General features: G+C 33.5%; 1 protein-coding gene across 3 annotated transcripts; it reads right to left on the bottom strand.

Annotated features, from left to right (window-relative positions):
- Positions 1–266: 266 nt before the first annotated feature.
- LOC125054912 (protein glass-like) lies at positions 267–16,213 on the bottom strand. Of its 3 annotated transcripts, none has more exons than XM_047657064.1 (10): positions 16,063–16,213; positions 9,412–9,603; positions 8,281–8,477; positions 6,728–6,839; positions 5,986–6,126; positions 4,430–4,795; positions 3,339–3,553; positions 2,758–2,841; positions 2,174–2,278; positions 267–1,506 (listed from the first exon to the last, which is right to left on the bottom strand). In XM_047657064.1, the coding sequence occupies exons 2-10, from the start codon at positions 9,529–9,531 to the stop codon at positions 1,434–1,436; spliced, it is 1,413 nt and encodes a 470-aa protein (XP_047513020.1). In that variant the 5' UTR covers positions 9,532–9,603; positions 16,063–16,213; the 3' UTR covers positions 267–1,433. The 3 variants fall into 3 exon arrangements, with proteins under 3 accessions (XP_047513020.1, XP_047513021.1, XP_047513019.1); XM_047657065.1 differs by having other exon boundaries at positions 6,728–6,836; positions 8,281–8,480; XM_047657063.1 differs by having other exon boundaries at positions 8,281–8,480.
- Positions 16,214–16,413: the final 200 nt, after the last annotated feature.

Consider the following 16,413-nt stretch of genomic DNA (forward strand, 5'->3'; position numbering starts at 1 on the left):
AAAAAAAAAAAAAAAATTTGGGTAACAAGTAAATACAGACAAAGTGCAATCATTCGTGAAGCAGTCATTTTACGATTTGGCATTCTGTAAAGGAGGGAGCTTGTAGTTTATAAGAATGCCAAATCGTAAAATGACTGATTTGAGCGCGACCGCCGCGGCCGCTGCGAAAACCGCTGTGAGAGTTCGAAAAGTGAGTTACATTATCGCAAGGCAAACCTTGGAATTTGAATGTTCACAAAATGAAACAACAACATTTTTAGCTTAATTTCATTTATTTGGTTATTTAATGATGCCGTTTATTAAAATTGTTAAATAATCATATAAGTACTACAAGTCATTCTAGACATATTCATAAAGAGTAAAGTTTCATCCAATATTATAAACATTACAACTTAACAACACCAACATCTGAAGTAAATTTACAATTACTTTAAAAAATATTTTCATTTTATGACGTAGATACGTCCTCTTTAAGAATGTTAAAATACTACATTATAACAGTATTCAACTCGCGTGTTGATTTGTTTTTTAAGCTGACTATTATATTTTGTAAGTAGAAACCTACTTCTATTATTAAACAACCAAATGTGCTTATCTTATAAGACCTAATTGAAACTACGTTTAAGTGACTAGAAATTATATTACAATAAGAACAGCCTAAGAAAGTCCCTAGTTCTCACTTAATCTAATATTTACATTAATTATTCACCTTCAAGCTAAACTATATAAAGCTTAGGCCCGCGAGTTATCTCCCATTAGCGCGGAGAACAAAAAAACCCTACAAAATCAAGATGGAAGATGAATCATCAATAAGCAACAAAATTCTAAATACACCAATTGTTCCATTAATTAGAAATCATCAAAAACAAAATTTAATTAAACATCAACAAAACAAAGTATCTAAATATGTTATTCAGTGCTAAATAAAAATGGCATTCACTGTTTTTAACGGTACCAAGTACCAATACTTACTAAGATTTAAAATTTAAATATTGTAAAAAACATATTATCCACAGATAAATATAGATTCCTGACCTGCGTAATTCGCATTTTTTATACAATAATGAATACATTTTTTATCAGAAAAATACCTATTATAATTTTTACTAGTAATATAAAATTATTAATGAGATCCCATTAATTTGATTTGGTTTTTATTAATACTGACAAGTGTCGTAGCTAAAACTTATTAAATTCTAGGTAATCTTTTGTTATAGTCCTTTTAAAGAACAATACTCTTAAATCTAATGCTAGGTCCAAAGATAATCATAGACAATTTTACTGATGCTAGAGCCAATGTCATCTCTAATTTATGGCATATACATAAGAAAGATTGCCACTTTCGTAACACAGTTATCACCTCACTTCAACAAATAGTCATATGGCAACACTGTAGGTATATCCAAGCTGCATGCATGCAAGCACTGCATATGTCAGCCGAGTATCCCTCCCGACATGTTTCCATGTACCCGCATGTGCCTATTTAAATTTCCAGATTGAGAAAACCTTAAAAGGAAAATATTTCGGTTAGCAAGATATATAATATTTAGGTAGTTATCTTAAATTATAGGAAGAACAGCGTGCTGTGAGGCAAAACGTCACGAGTAGATAGTATTATACAAAGAAATAGACGTGTTTCAGGCACAGATAGCTGATAACCTATTTGCCAATAAAATAAATTGTCGAACAATGAAAAAACTTTAGAGGTGTCAAGGGACACCCGGATGGAACGAAATTCCTTTCGATTAATTTATATGTTAATTGGTATCACAACAATATGATAGATTTTCTCGACACCAATCTTACGACGAAAAAAAAAAACATCACGAGGTGTTCCCAGGCGGTCACCCATCCAAGTACTGACCTCGCCCGACGTTGCTTAACTTCGGTGATCGGACGAGAACCGGTGTATTACAATAGCAAATAGCAAAAAAGTGTCGTGACAACTTTTCGTAAGATTTTTTTCCGTCTAGCCCCCTTTCTCAACGCGCGATAAGGAACTTCGTTCCAAAAATGGAATCATAGAAAAAGTCAAGGCTCTTAAAGGATTGTAGTATCACTGGATGAATTTATGAGATGTGATTAATCACAATCGTAAGATGTGTAATATATTAAGGTGTTTTGATAAGAATGTTGATGATCATTTTCAATAAAATATAGGAATCGTACAAACCTAAGTAAACACAACTTGCACTGGTATGGCTTTTCGCCAGAATGGATTCGAAGATGTTTGGTCAGCGTGGAGCTGTCGGAGAACGCCTTTTTACATGAGCGGCACCTGGTAAAAATATAGTTCCAATTATTTTTTTGTAGAGTAGCTATTCATAAATTCCATAAATATTTTTCACTGTAAATTCAAAGGGCTCTGGCACGGTTTGTGCATTAGCCAGCGTCAAGTACCTATAAGATATTTTTTATAATTCGCACTTGTAATTTTGCCATCCTCGGCCTAGAACGTATTGCTACGTTCTAAACCTTCACAGTCTCCTTTCTTAGCATACTCACTGCTTGCCTTAGAAATTCGACCGTGCCCTCCATGTACGGTTTAAGCACTTGCCCGGTACCGCACAACCCTCCCAAAGGCCAAGAACAAATTAAAATTAAATTAAAACTTGCCCTCGAACCGGGATTCGAACCCGGTACCCCTCACCTAGCTGCCACTTAATAAGACCGCTAGGCTATCTTTCGTAGTTAGTACTAAGAAATCGACTTACACAGATAATAAATTCTTGTTTTTTATGATTGTTACAGACTTACTGATAGGGCCTTTCCCCTGAATGTGTTCTCATGTGTGTAGTGACACTGGAACTCTGACTAAATCTCCGATCACAAATTGGACACCTGAAATAGAAATAAACTTGTTTTATTGCCATTGAAATAAATGTCAAATGCCTTATTACGAATTACCTACTTTACTCGGCGAAAGACTCGAAATGTCGTGTAATAAATTATTGGTAGCGTCGAGTTATTGTTATAAATTCCCGCTTACATTTAAATGTTTAATGCAAATAAGTGCCATATAAAAAAAATTAGTGGCGCTACAATATTTTATGTATGGGCCTCAGATTTATGTATCTGTTTCATGATCATTTGTCAATCTAATAGGCAAGTAGGTGATCAACCTCCTGTGCCTGCCACACGCCGTCGACTTTTTGGGTCTAAGGCAAGCCGGTTTCCTCACGATGTGTTCCTTCACCGTTCGAGCCAATGTTAAATGCGCACATAGAAAGAAAGTCCATTGGTGCACAGCCGGGGATCGAACCAACGACCTCAGGGATGAGAGTCGCACGCTGAAGCCACTAGGCCAACACTGCTCAAATAAGTGCAATAGGCATTACCTAAATGGTTTTTGGCCAGTATGCGTCCTCACATGGGCCGTCAAGTTGGCTGCTTGCGAAAAACTCTTATTGCAATCCGCACATCTGTACGGCCGCTCTCCCGAGTGCGTACGCAGATGTGTCTTCAATGTACTAGGCCGTGCATATGTCTTGCCACAAATACGACATAGGTTTGGCTTCTGTTCGTCTTCATCTGAACCGCTGAGCGCACCGACCTGAACCACAGACCGAATAGAAATATACTTATATATAATGAAATTATTATATTATAATGCGATACTATTATGCAGCAGTGCCGGATTAGCCACATAGCAAGAGTAGCAAATGCTACGGGCCCCGCGAACTTAGGGGCCCCGCGCTCCAACGGAGGTCTGACCGTAATAGTAAATTTATTAATTTAGATAGTAGCGTAAAATATCTTGCATGCCTTCTATGCTTCACTTCCATATAAAAATAAACTCGACTTCGTCAAGTATAATCGTAAAAATAAGTACGTATTTATCTTTTTAACGTTAATTTTCAAATTTTTTAGTTGTGCCCTTCAGATTTTTATTTTTATATATAGGTATACATTTATTTTGCGAGTTTACGTAGCCAAGATTGTACTTTTCTAATCGATTTTAATATAATATCGATTATAAGTATTTCGAGGAAACAGGCGAACTATTTAAATCCTAAAGCCTAACCAAGGGCCCCTAGGCAGAATTTGCTACAGGCCCCGCGCTGGCTTTATCCGGCACTGTTATGCAGTAAAGTATTAATATGTGACGGAGGACTATTACGAGATTATACGTTGAAAATAAAATAAATATAAACGGGTTAGCGCGTTTAATTGTCACAAATTTTTCTCCCGTAAATTAAGATAACAGTTTTACAATTTCAAATTCCAATTAGAGTTAGTGTTCCCGTAAAATGTGTTTTCTTTTAAATGTATGTATATATAAAAGAATATTTGCTATATAAGTAAATTTATTATATATGCATTACTATTTTTGTAAAAAATTTTTTTTTATTTAATAATATAGACATATTTTTTTTAATAAATACAAAGTAAGAAAGAAACATAGAGTCTAAACAATTATCTTTCTTACTTGAACTTTCCCTGAGTTGATACAGGGACTGTATCCATATTCTTGGGGATGCATTTGATTCTGATTGACCAAATACCCACTCTCCTTTTGGCCTTCTTGGTATATCTTGGTGGGGGACCTTTTAAGCATGGATCCCATCTTCTGGAAGTTGGGTTTCTGCTGGAAGATATAGTTGGGGGTCTTCTGTGTGTTTTGGAGGACGGGTTTGAATGTGGATGATGCGGTGATTAGAGGATCTGACTGGTTAGGAGGCCGGAAGTCGGCTGTGAAGGAGTACGTGGCTGATGGATAGGATGTGGGTATGTTCTGTGGGGGTGGGTAGACCACGTTGACAGATGGTGTCGCTGCATTCTGATTCCATTGTACCTATAAGAAGTGTTTAATATAAAAGATACCGATACAATTGACATAATTAATGTACTATTAATAAAACTAATAATAAAATAATATACATTGAAATAAATAACTAAACTTAACATAAACTAAAATATATCATTAAAAGGAGTCCCTTTAGGCAAGGTTCCGAAGATACTGGCAGCGTTCCCCCTTTGAATCGCTAGACTAATTCTTTGTCCGAGGTAGCTGCCAGATCTTCGGTCTCCTGTGATGTCGACTAACCTTTTTGAAATTTCTTTAAAAAGCCTTAAAGCGCTAGGACCCCACGGACCAAGGGTCTCGACACCGAATGGGACAAAATCATATTCTGAGCCCAGACCCCTGTATTTGCATGAAACCTATATCTAATTGTTTTTCTATCTACATTTATGAAATCTCTTCACTAGCTATAAGTTTTATCCAATATTATCTGAAATTGTATGAGAATGAAGTTTCCAGTTGAAATCACGACTACCAATGGATCTGTCTATATGTGCAATAAACACTCCCTTGTACGGTTAGGAGAACATCGTGAATCATCCCGCATCAGAACTAAAAATCAACTGCGTGAACACAGCAGGCGGATCACCTACTTGCTTATTTAGAAAAAGAATACATATTAAAAAAAAATACAGAAATCTGTGGACAAGACCCAGGGTTGTAGCGTCGCTGGCTTTTTCTTCTTTTTACCCTCCAGAATTGTATCAGTTAACTGAGAATTTTGCGATCAAAAGTACCTAGGTACTATTTACTTAAATTAAAAAAATAAAATCGCATTAAAAATATTACAATTCACTCGGAGTCCGGAAAGACTATTAAACTATTGCTACTGCGTATAAAACTTAAAGAGACTTCTTCTCTTGAAGGCCTCAGTTACGTGAGTGTTTTGTTGCATTAAAAATAAATAAATCAGTGGCACTACAACCTTTTTAGGTCTCGGCCTTAGTTTTCTGTATCTATCTATCTATCTATCATTTGTTAATCTAATAGGCAAGTAGCTGATCACCTGAGCCTGACGCACGCCATCGACTTTTTGGGTCTAAGGTTTCCTTGCGATGTTTTACTTCTCCATTCGGGCGAATGTTAATATAGAAAGAAAGTCCATTGGTGCACAGCCGGGGTTCGAATCTACGACATCAAGGATGAGAGTCGCACGCTGAAGCCACTGTTAGTTGCATTACCTGTGAGCAAAGCTGATCTGGCTGGCAACCATGCATGGTCATGTTCATAGACACATTGACGCTCATAGTGGCTGTAGGGAAGATGGGCGTCGCTGCATAATGCTCGTAGTATGGATACCCACTTCCGCTGTTTACCATCATCTGTTTTATAAGCATAAACGTAACAGAATTTTGTACTACACAAACAAACAAAATATTAGAAGTAGATTCCAAGTCAAGATTTAGCGCTAAATATGACTTGAAATGTCAAATCTATCCCGTTTTTGAACATTGCCGAACAGAATGTAACAATACAATCAATTGTACACACCTAATTTATTGAGGGGTTTTGGGATATTAGAAAAAATACTAAAGAATTTCTTTTATTTGCCTGCTTTGATAAAATGTTTTTTTTAATACGTGTCTACAATTAATGCCATTGGTATTTAATAATCAAAATATGAAAACCAAATAAGATTTATTACGAGAAATTAAGAAAAGAAAACTATGTTGTAGACAATTGACAAGTCTACTAGGTATTTTTAGTACAGGCTAAAGACTATTAACCTAAATATAGATGCGCTAAAAATATACATTTCAAATCAATTAATTAACAAAACTTAAATCCGAAAACCAATTCCATCAACAACCAATAAAATGATACCCTACAAGGGTTGGATTAACATTTGATTAATCTTCATATTTCCGATGTTCTATCTCTGTCTAACAACGATAATAGAATGGGAGTGAAAGAGATGACTACCTGTGGGTGGCCCTCCGCGCAGTCGCTATGTACAACGGCATGCTTCAAAGAGAGGAGGACGTCTGCCGCCTCCCCCCCTGTTCTCTCCCGACACTCCCCTCCCGTGTTCCTGCTATGGGAAAACGGGGTTGAGAAATATTGAGATATAGGTATAAGTATAACAAATATATTATTTTAGGAGAATACAAAAACGTTATTACTATGGATTTGTAAGGTATTAAACATATTTGTATGGTGGTGATATCTGTAAACCTCTTAAAACTAGTTCAACAGTTGATTCTTTATAAGATAAAATTTAAATGGAGTATTTAACGCTGAAACTGTTACAACAATTGTAATACATATCTCCATTGTTAACAATCACAGGTAAATTGCGCATTTAGGTTTTCTCCTAGAGTATCTATAGATAAAACAATTATGTAGATATATCTCTAAAACAGAATTCATTAAAATTCATTCATCCGATATTCATTAATAATTGGTATGTAAGGTAGATAAAATATATTTATTTATTTATCTATTAATTTATTAACACTTCGTTGCAGACCGAAAAAATAAATCAAATTATATAAATAAATGATACGGAAATCAACTGAGGCCTTATCGCTTTCGAGCAATCCAGCCAACCACTGTGAGTAAGAAAAAAAATTATAATTATCTAATGTAATTTTTTTTCTTGAACGCAAACAAGAAGTGCGGTTATATTCATATAGTTATTTAGACAAAACAAGAACGAAAAACTAAACTAAAAAAACACAAGATAAAGAATAAAATCACTAAATACACATCACGATTTCGTTATTAAGCTTTAAGGAAGCTTTTCACAGTACCTAAGTATAAAAAGTTGTGTTATTTATATAATTTCTTAGCTTTTTCAGATGACGTTGTAGCTAGGCAAATTTTCACAACTGGAAAAAATGGACCTCTCAAAACAATTCTTATCAATAAAACCTGTATTAATGGCCTATTTAAATAATTGTAGATAATACAATTCTTAGGCCTTGTATCTTTTTACATAGTTATAATTATTATTACCTATTCGTCTTCTTATGTATTCCCTAATATTGTATTGTCTACCGTTTCGACTTCCGTTATAATTCTATATTTAAATATTATTTATCTGTGAATCTTAGAACAGTTTATTAAGTATACAACAAATACTCTTTATTTATTACTTTTTGTTTCTATACAGTGAGGTTTCTATTGTTTTTTTATTAAATAGGTAAATACAACTCAAAAAGTAAGTTTCTAAGGTACAAACATCGCAGTACGTTAGAAAAAATAATGCTCTTTTATTTATTTATTAATTAAGTAAGTATTTTATTCAGAAACAATAAAATTTTGTTTCGCTTTCTATTTACATATCAATTCCCCCATATTATGGGGTCGGAGGTCTGAAGTATAGTATAAGTATTTATTACTATAACCAAATATAAATTGTATTATTCATTTCCGCTAACAACTTTTTGTATTAATGTATCTTAAATTTTTAAATCATCTACATTATTTTTGTAATCCGTTCGATTGACTCAACATGTATTCAAACCACTTACTTGTACCCAGAGCATGGTGAGAATGGGAACAGCGATGGTAGTGGGTCCAGCTCCAATGAAGGTAGGGAGAAGGATCCCATCTCCTCCCCTGTCCAGCTTTGCTCGTTCACATCACCAAGATTGACGTCGCACGGAGCGATTGATTCGCTCAGTGCATTCAACTCTTCACCATTTTCTGGACAACAATTCTCATTCTCCTGCTGAAAAACAGTGAGGTACAGGACAAACGGAAAGCGAAATCGTGACTGTGAATGTTGCCACGCAGTTATTTAAACTTTAAGTATTCGAACAAACCGAAAAAAAATTTACTTATTTAAAATTCAATGCGACATAGTCTAGACTTCTGTGTTTTATAAAGTCTAAAGTTATAGTAAAAGTATAAAGGTGTATTTTATTTAAGGGCCCACAATTTATAAACCATTATTATTATTTCATATATTAATTAATATTATATTTTGGACTAATGTGAATACTGTTTCTGGCTAACAAGTTTTGGGTTAGTAAACATCTTATGAATTCAGATGTATTTAAGATTGAACATCTACACAAATAATATTATTTTTGCATTGATTTCTATCAAATTGCACGCTATGCATTTTATATCAAACATAACTTAATTCTAATATTAATTAAATCGTTTATTTGCAAAGAAAGAGGTAGGTACGTTCAGATTGATTAATTACCTATATAAAAATAATTATTAAAATTGAAGAAAGAACAATTAGAAACAAACTAATTCAACATAATCTTTCATTTCGCAATTAGCTAAATTACAAAATGTTTTCAAAAATAATAGGAATTAGATTAAATGAAATAAAAGCCGCCGATCTTCAGTGCTCCTTAATTTAGAATGGGTTGCAAAATTGTAAATTAGAATAATAATAAATGGGAGGATTTAATTGTAAAGCTGATATAAAAAATAAGCTAAAAATATAATGTTCGCTATTCGTTCCTAAAACTCTTTTATTAATAAGATTTGTAATTTCAGAAGTATTAAATTTAATATTAAATTGTCACCTTAATAAATAAACCATTGCAAAAATTTTAAACCTCGTATCCGTGTGAATATTTATTTAAAATCAAATCAATATTTATTAATTTGTATATTCTTATAACAATTGATTAACAAACCTGACAACACTGCTCTGAGAGCTCCCGGATCTGATCACAGGAGCAGGGCTGCAGCGGATCGCAACACAGCGAATGGCAGCACCCGCCGAACTGCGGGTTGTTCGGGACATAGCAGTCCATGGCCCCGCCTTTGGGCTGCGGGCTGTGGGCTGAGGGCGGGTCACAGTTTCCGACGCTTGTAGTCACGCATGACTGAGATGAAATCGATTTGGTGTTTAGAATAAAATATATTTTTGTACTGGCTTTAAGTTATATTTATATGTAGACTTTTAATTGATTAATTTATTATTATAAATATACATATTGTTTTAAGAGCATTATAAAACTAACACTACTTATAATTTAATGCTATTATAATTATAGGCTTAATAGCTGTCTATATTTCTTAAATTCTAGTATCACATTTAAAAGCTCATATTATTAAAAATATTTTTTTTTTCATTTACTTTATTATTAAATATTAAAAATAGAGGTGAAAAAGAAATTCACCACCCGTATTATAAAATATAATATATATATATATATATACACTTTAGAACGAATTTCAAGGACCCGAGAATTATTGTTCGCTATAGAGAGTTCGCGTTATCGCGTTATAGGGAGAGACCAATTACAATCATTTATATATATAATAGATAGGTGACAATGGTGCATTTAGTAACTGAGACCAAATTTTTAATAACAAAGGCGAGACTGCTGTTTATGACCTCAGGTGCCTTTTTAGAAATTTCGTCACCTCAATAGGTTAGTTTTGTAGTCTGATTCTTCATACTTAAGTGTATTTGTAAAAACAAATATACTTAAGTATGTCGTTTATGTCTAAATATGTAAATATTTCTTCGTAATAGAGATTGGCAGTTGCGTTATAAAGAGTGAATTAATGTATGGGTTTTGTGTTAAACCAACCAAATGATACTTTTTTTACTTTATAGAGAATTTATCATAATTTCATTATAACTAATCATGTTATAAAGAGTTTATACTGTATATATATAAAATTGAGGTGTTAAAAACAACCCATGGAGTATAAATAATAAATCATTATACTTGACACACTAAAAAACAATAATTGGGTAAAAATTTCTTGTTTGTGTATATATTTGGGCAATTATATATTAATAAAATATCGCTTTTCTGTGTCTTCATAGGTAATTTTCTTATTGAAACCAAAACGTATGGCATTTAAAACATCCGTAGTGTAAAACCAATTTTTGCAAAATAATTTCTATCTATGTTAAACATTTAATTATTATACCTAATAGGGTTATTCGCGTTAAGAATAATACCTGTTGATTAAGTACCTACGCAGTAATGAAGCCATTGAGTGCTAAAAGTGACAACAAAGGAACGTCAAAAATGAAAAACTTTTGAATACAATTGTTATGAACTCACGAAACGCAAGGTCTTCATAATTTTTCTTATATAAACGTGAAAATGTTGTTTTTCATAAATACATTTCTAGTGTTTTTTGCAATATAATCGAAATCACTTAATAATGTTATAAATTCACGTACATGTCAGTTAAAGATGTTTTGTATTACTTACGAAATAGAAAAATAAGAAAAAAAAAATCAGTGGCAATCTCTTTAGGTCTTGGCCTCAGATTTTTGAATCTGTTTCATGATCAGTTTTAAATCTAATTGGCAAGTAGGTGATCAGTCTCTAGTGCCTGACACACACCATCGAGTTTTGGGGTCTAAGATTGAGAAGAACAGAAAAATAAGATTGTTTATAAAATTGTAGGTATTACCTTTAATTACGTTATATACTGTAAGCTTTTAACTATAATTTCTTATAAAATAAAACTGTAATGTGTATATTATTGTTACTTTTATAAACAAAATATATGTATTTAGTTAGTTAATGAATTCGTTTATCTTTCTTAAAATTATCCAAAAAAGGTTTTTTCATTACGTTATCAAAAACACTTGTTCTTTGCCTCAGATTTCTGTATGTGTTTCGTTTTCTAATAGGCAAGTAGGTGATCATCCTTCTGCCAGACACATGCCTTAAACCTTTTGGGTGGATTTCCTCACGATGTTTTTCTTCACCGAGCGAGTCTTAATTGCGCACATAGATTCAAAGGAAACTCGTTTTACTGAACTGGCTGATTTTTAAATTTCCTTTTGTTGCTTACTTGAAAGATTGTTATATCTGTCATTAGATTTAGTAAATAATATAAACATAACACAAGTGTCCATGTAATTTAATAATTCAATTCGGTACGATGAAGTAAAAATATACCGTTGCATTGTTAAAGGGATTAAAAATTAATTAGTCATATTTTAATCTACTTTTGAGATGATAGAAATTAAATAAAAATTCTACCTGTATTACACATAATTTACCATCCTACAATATATTTGGTATAATCTATTTTCACCTACTATCGCTTTTATTTTACTTTATATCGTCATGATCGTAGAACACAGTCGGATTTGAAAAAAAATCCAAAATCCACTTTTTATCATATCTGGATACTACATTGATTAAATATTACGGCTACATCAAAAAAATCCATGTGTTTTAAATTTCAAATTAATCCGTCGGTAAATTGACGGATTTTCTAGAAGCATGTGATTTTTCTAGAAAACTGTGTAATTTAATGTTATAATTTTGATTTTGTTTCAAAACAATCCCTTTGGTTTGCTTGTATGCCAATTTTCATATTAACAGAATATGAAATAAAATAGTTATGACAAAAACTAACATGATTATATTAATTTGAAATGGCTGCCCTCTAAAGTTTACTATTTGTCAGATCCGTCACTATTCTACGACTATGACGATATAAGAGTATGTGTAACACAACTAAAATAAATACAAAAAATAGGTAACTAAAATGTAAACACAGCAATTTAGGATTCATATACAAAAGAAAATCACGTATTTATATACGTATGGGGGATATACGAGTGCAATAATCTTGATATACTTAGGTAGATCTAACTTCGAGAAGAAGATCTGTCTAAGAATCCGCCCAGCATGGGCAGCCTTCAGTAAATTAAAAAGTGTATTTTCTGCGATTTCGCTCCCTCTGTGCTTCAAGTCAAAAGTCTTCGAACAGAGCGTCTTACCAATAATGACATACGGCCCTGAGACTTAGTCTCTTACTTCAAGCCTGGTACACAAGCTCCTCGTCGCTCAAAGAGTTATTTCTCTACTTAATCGATTTAGAAATGAAGAGATCCGTAGAAGAACTAAAGTCTCGGACGTATAGGCTTACATAGCAATGGGGAACATTGCCCGAGAACGGATGTCCAGTTGGCGAAACGTTGGATGGGGCATGAAGCTCGATGCCAGTACGCGTAATAGGTAAATTTTATGCGAGGAGGTCTATGAAAGATTATTAGATAAGTTATAGTCTAGAACCAAAAATTACAAATGCGTTGGTACCTACAACAAACTTTGACTTATTCATAAACGGAGGTAACCTCTTAAATATCCAAAGATCTTTTGTCACATAGACAACTTTTATAGTATCTCTAGTTTTATAGAATACGCTTTAATAGAAAAGATTTCAACGATACAATTTTAAGTTACGTTGTTAACTATAAATATTAACAAAGATAACAAAAAGCTCCAGATTTGCGTACTACATTCATTTTTTTAAATTATTCCTTGAACTCTGAGGAAGGATTAAATGTAGAGGAAAATTGGAAAATTTGCACAGAAAAACCTAAAATCAGTTTATATTCCGGTAAAGCGAACAGCACTATTATAATTTTATAATAATTATTATATTAAATAAAAATAGATGCTCCATATATCACCATTAACAGGCTGCGATTCAGACCAATAAAGTGCTTAGAGGCCACCACAGGAAACAACTAATACCTTAACTAAAAAAAACAAAAAAGGGGACGTTCTTGAGTTCTTTTTCGGTTCTCTGGACAGCTAGATCACTAAAATTACAAATAATATGTCGATATTATTATTTGTGTTTGTCGTAATTTTAGTAATGTCCTTTGACAAAATAAAAGCTCACAGAAGTAAAAACCAAATTGCAATTTTCAATATCTTTAAAAAATTATATTCTATCAGCCCTTAAGTTGCTATATTGAAAAAGCTATTGCTGTAATATTATGATTTTACTATTCACGTAAAATTGTAGCAATATTGATCTCCGACGGAAACTCAAAATAATTTAATAACTTTTGTTCGACAAGCAATACTATCATGAAGTTATTCCTTGCTTTCATGCGCTTTCCCCTACTAAGAAATAAAGAAATTTGCTGTATTACAGTGTCATTGACCTATACTAATAAGAAAACCAGTAGCGTGATCATTTGTTTTCTTGATAGGTAAGTAGGTGATCAGTCTTCTGTGCCTGACACGTAACTTTTTGGGTGTAACGCATGTCGGTTTCCTCACGATGTTGTCCTTCACCGTATGAGCGAATATTAGCTTCGCACGGACAGAAATTTTATTGGTGCTCAGATACACAGACCTCAGGGATGAGAGACGCCACTAGGCGACCAAAGGCCGGCAACGCACTCGCGAGCCCTCTGGCATTGAAAGTGTTCATGGGCGATATCACTTAACATCAGATGAACCTACAGGCAGGCCGTTTGCCCCCTATAAAAAAAAATAGACCAACACTGCTCACTGCCCATACTAATAACCCATATCACAAAATTTAGTTCATAGACATCCCGGATGGGATATCGTTGATTCCTTAGAAGATGGGACGGCCTTTGATATGGGATATTACTTGTGTGGACACGTTTGCCCCGTCTCAACTCCCTCGGACAAGAAAAAAAGCTGGGGCGGCCCGGCCGTAGAGCAGGCCAAAAGAAACGATTCAAATATAAGAGTCTTTCCTCCAACTTCAATTTTGTTGCCTTTGGAGTAGGAGACTCTTGGGCCGTGGGGTTCAAGTGCACAGGCGCTTAATAAAGATTTAAGTTGGCGACCGGTAGAGAGTACCGGTGACCCCAGAGCTGGTGCTTTCCTCTCTCAACGACTAAGTATCGCAATACAGCGAGCAAATGTTACTAGCGTTAAAGGGACGCCACAGGGACCAAACTTTTTAAATTTGATTTTATTAATTATTTTTAAGTATTTAAAATTTTCTGAACCTATTTTATTTTTACACATTAGATTCTACTATATTCACTGAAGATAGTGCAATCCAAAAACTACGTAATTAATAACCTAAATGCCTTGAAATATTACATTACGGCTCAAAGTTTGAGTAGATTATGAGAATTTTTTTTATACTGTATTATAACTATTAAGGTATGATATACACAAATGAATTTAGAAAAGAAAAATCGTGAAAATTTTAAAGTGTGCACAAGTTTTAACGGACCATAGACTTTCACTTATTTTTATTCGTAACCGCAGGCGGATATGTTTTAGTGGATCTGCTTAGCTTACCCCGTAACCGAAACGATTCTGATTTTGTTCATACATCCACGTAATTTCATGAGACATCAGTGCTATAAATATTAATCAACTGTATTAAACAAATTATCAAGCAACACAGCTTGCCAACGCTCGACACACTGATACATACAAGAAAAATAAAATTAAACATTTAATGTGACAGTGACAAGACAAATTAAATTATATAAAGGAAAATTGAATTCAAAGTGTGAACTATGGATATCCAGACCTAGCTTGTTTATTGGAATGCTGCCCTGCGATTCTGTAACTCACTTTTCGAACTCACACAGCGGTTTTCGCATCGGCGGTCGCTCTGAAATCAGTCCTGAAGCAGTCATTTTATGATTTGGCATTCTGAAAAGGTGGGAGCTTGTCGTTTATTGTTTATCAGAATGCCAAATCATAAAATGATGAAAAGTGAGTTACAGAATCGCAGGGCTGTATCTGGATATCGGTGAGTTTCGGCATAAACGCCATCGAAAGCTGTATCTAAATTTAGTTGCGAATTGACGAAAACTGTAACGCAATTTAGTTGCGAATTGACGAAAACTGTATCGAAATTTAGTTGCGAATTGACGAAAACTGTATCGAAATTTAATTGCGAATTGACGAAAACTGTATCGAAATTTAGTTGCCAATTGACGTTATAATTACTGAAGCGATCTGATAGGCTAACCCTGGTGATTATTTATTAATAAATAACTCAATTATATCTTATAAGAGTGAAAGATATGGCCAAAAAATATGTATAAAAATATATTTATCTACCTATTACTTTATCTATCTAGATTTACCTTGTTACTCCTATTAAAATCAAATATCCATTCAAATAAAGGTTAAGTACTTATTAGCCCTTTTGCAATGCTATAGATAAATTAATCTGGTTATAATATTACTCATTGCGAATCGCGAAGTCAAGGTATATCATAAATATATAAGTATTTTAATGGTCTTATGATTATTTTTTTCTAAAGTAAATTCAAACAAATTTGATGCCCGAAAAAAATTTTGTTTAACTATTACGCTAACTCGCCTAATGTTAGGAAACTGTTTAAAATTTTTTGATATAATTGATAAGATCCTGAAGAAGGTCTGATCATAGTCACAAGGAAATTAGCGGGCTCTACAGAGGTCAACTGACGCGATTATATCTGTTTCGTCTTGTGAAATCTTTTTGGTCAATGCGCAAGCTACGATCGCAAGTAAGCTTTTATTAAAATTATTATTTTTAGTTATTTGTTTTCAAAACCGTCTTCATACCTTGCAAAATTAATCCATTGCAATCCAAAATAATTTAAAAAACACATCACAATTACACTAAACACTCACTATCACTAATTAAATTACTCGTACCGACATGCGCCATGGCATCTAGGTAAAAAAATCAATTTGACAACAGACTATCACTGGCCAGTGTGTCTGGCTAAATGGCTATCTTCCATGTTCGCCCGCCCCGCAGTAATTGGTTGTTTGTATCAACCCCTCAAAAAAAAAACATGACATATTGTGCGCGGGAAAGTATCTGTCAACGAAGGTATCGGGTTAACGTAGCGGTTGGCGGAAGCTTTGTTTTTGTGGTGAGAACAATTTAGTGATCGCTATTTAGATAAC

This window comes from Pieris napi, chromosome 12 (genome assembly GCF_905475465.1).
Source record: "Pieris napi chromosome 12, ilPieNapi1.2, whole genome shotgun sequence".
NCBI classification, from domain to species: domain Eukaryota; kingdom Metazoa; phylum Arthropoda; class Insecta; order Lepidoptera; family Pieridae; genus Pieris; species Pieris napi.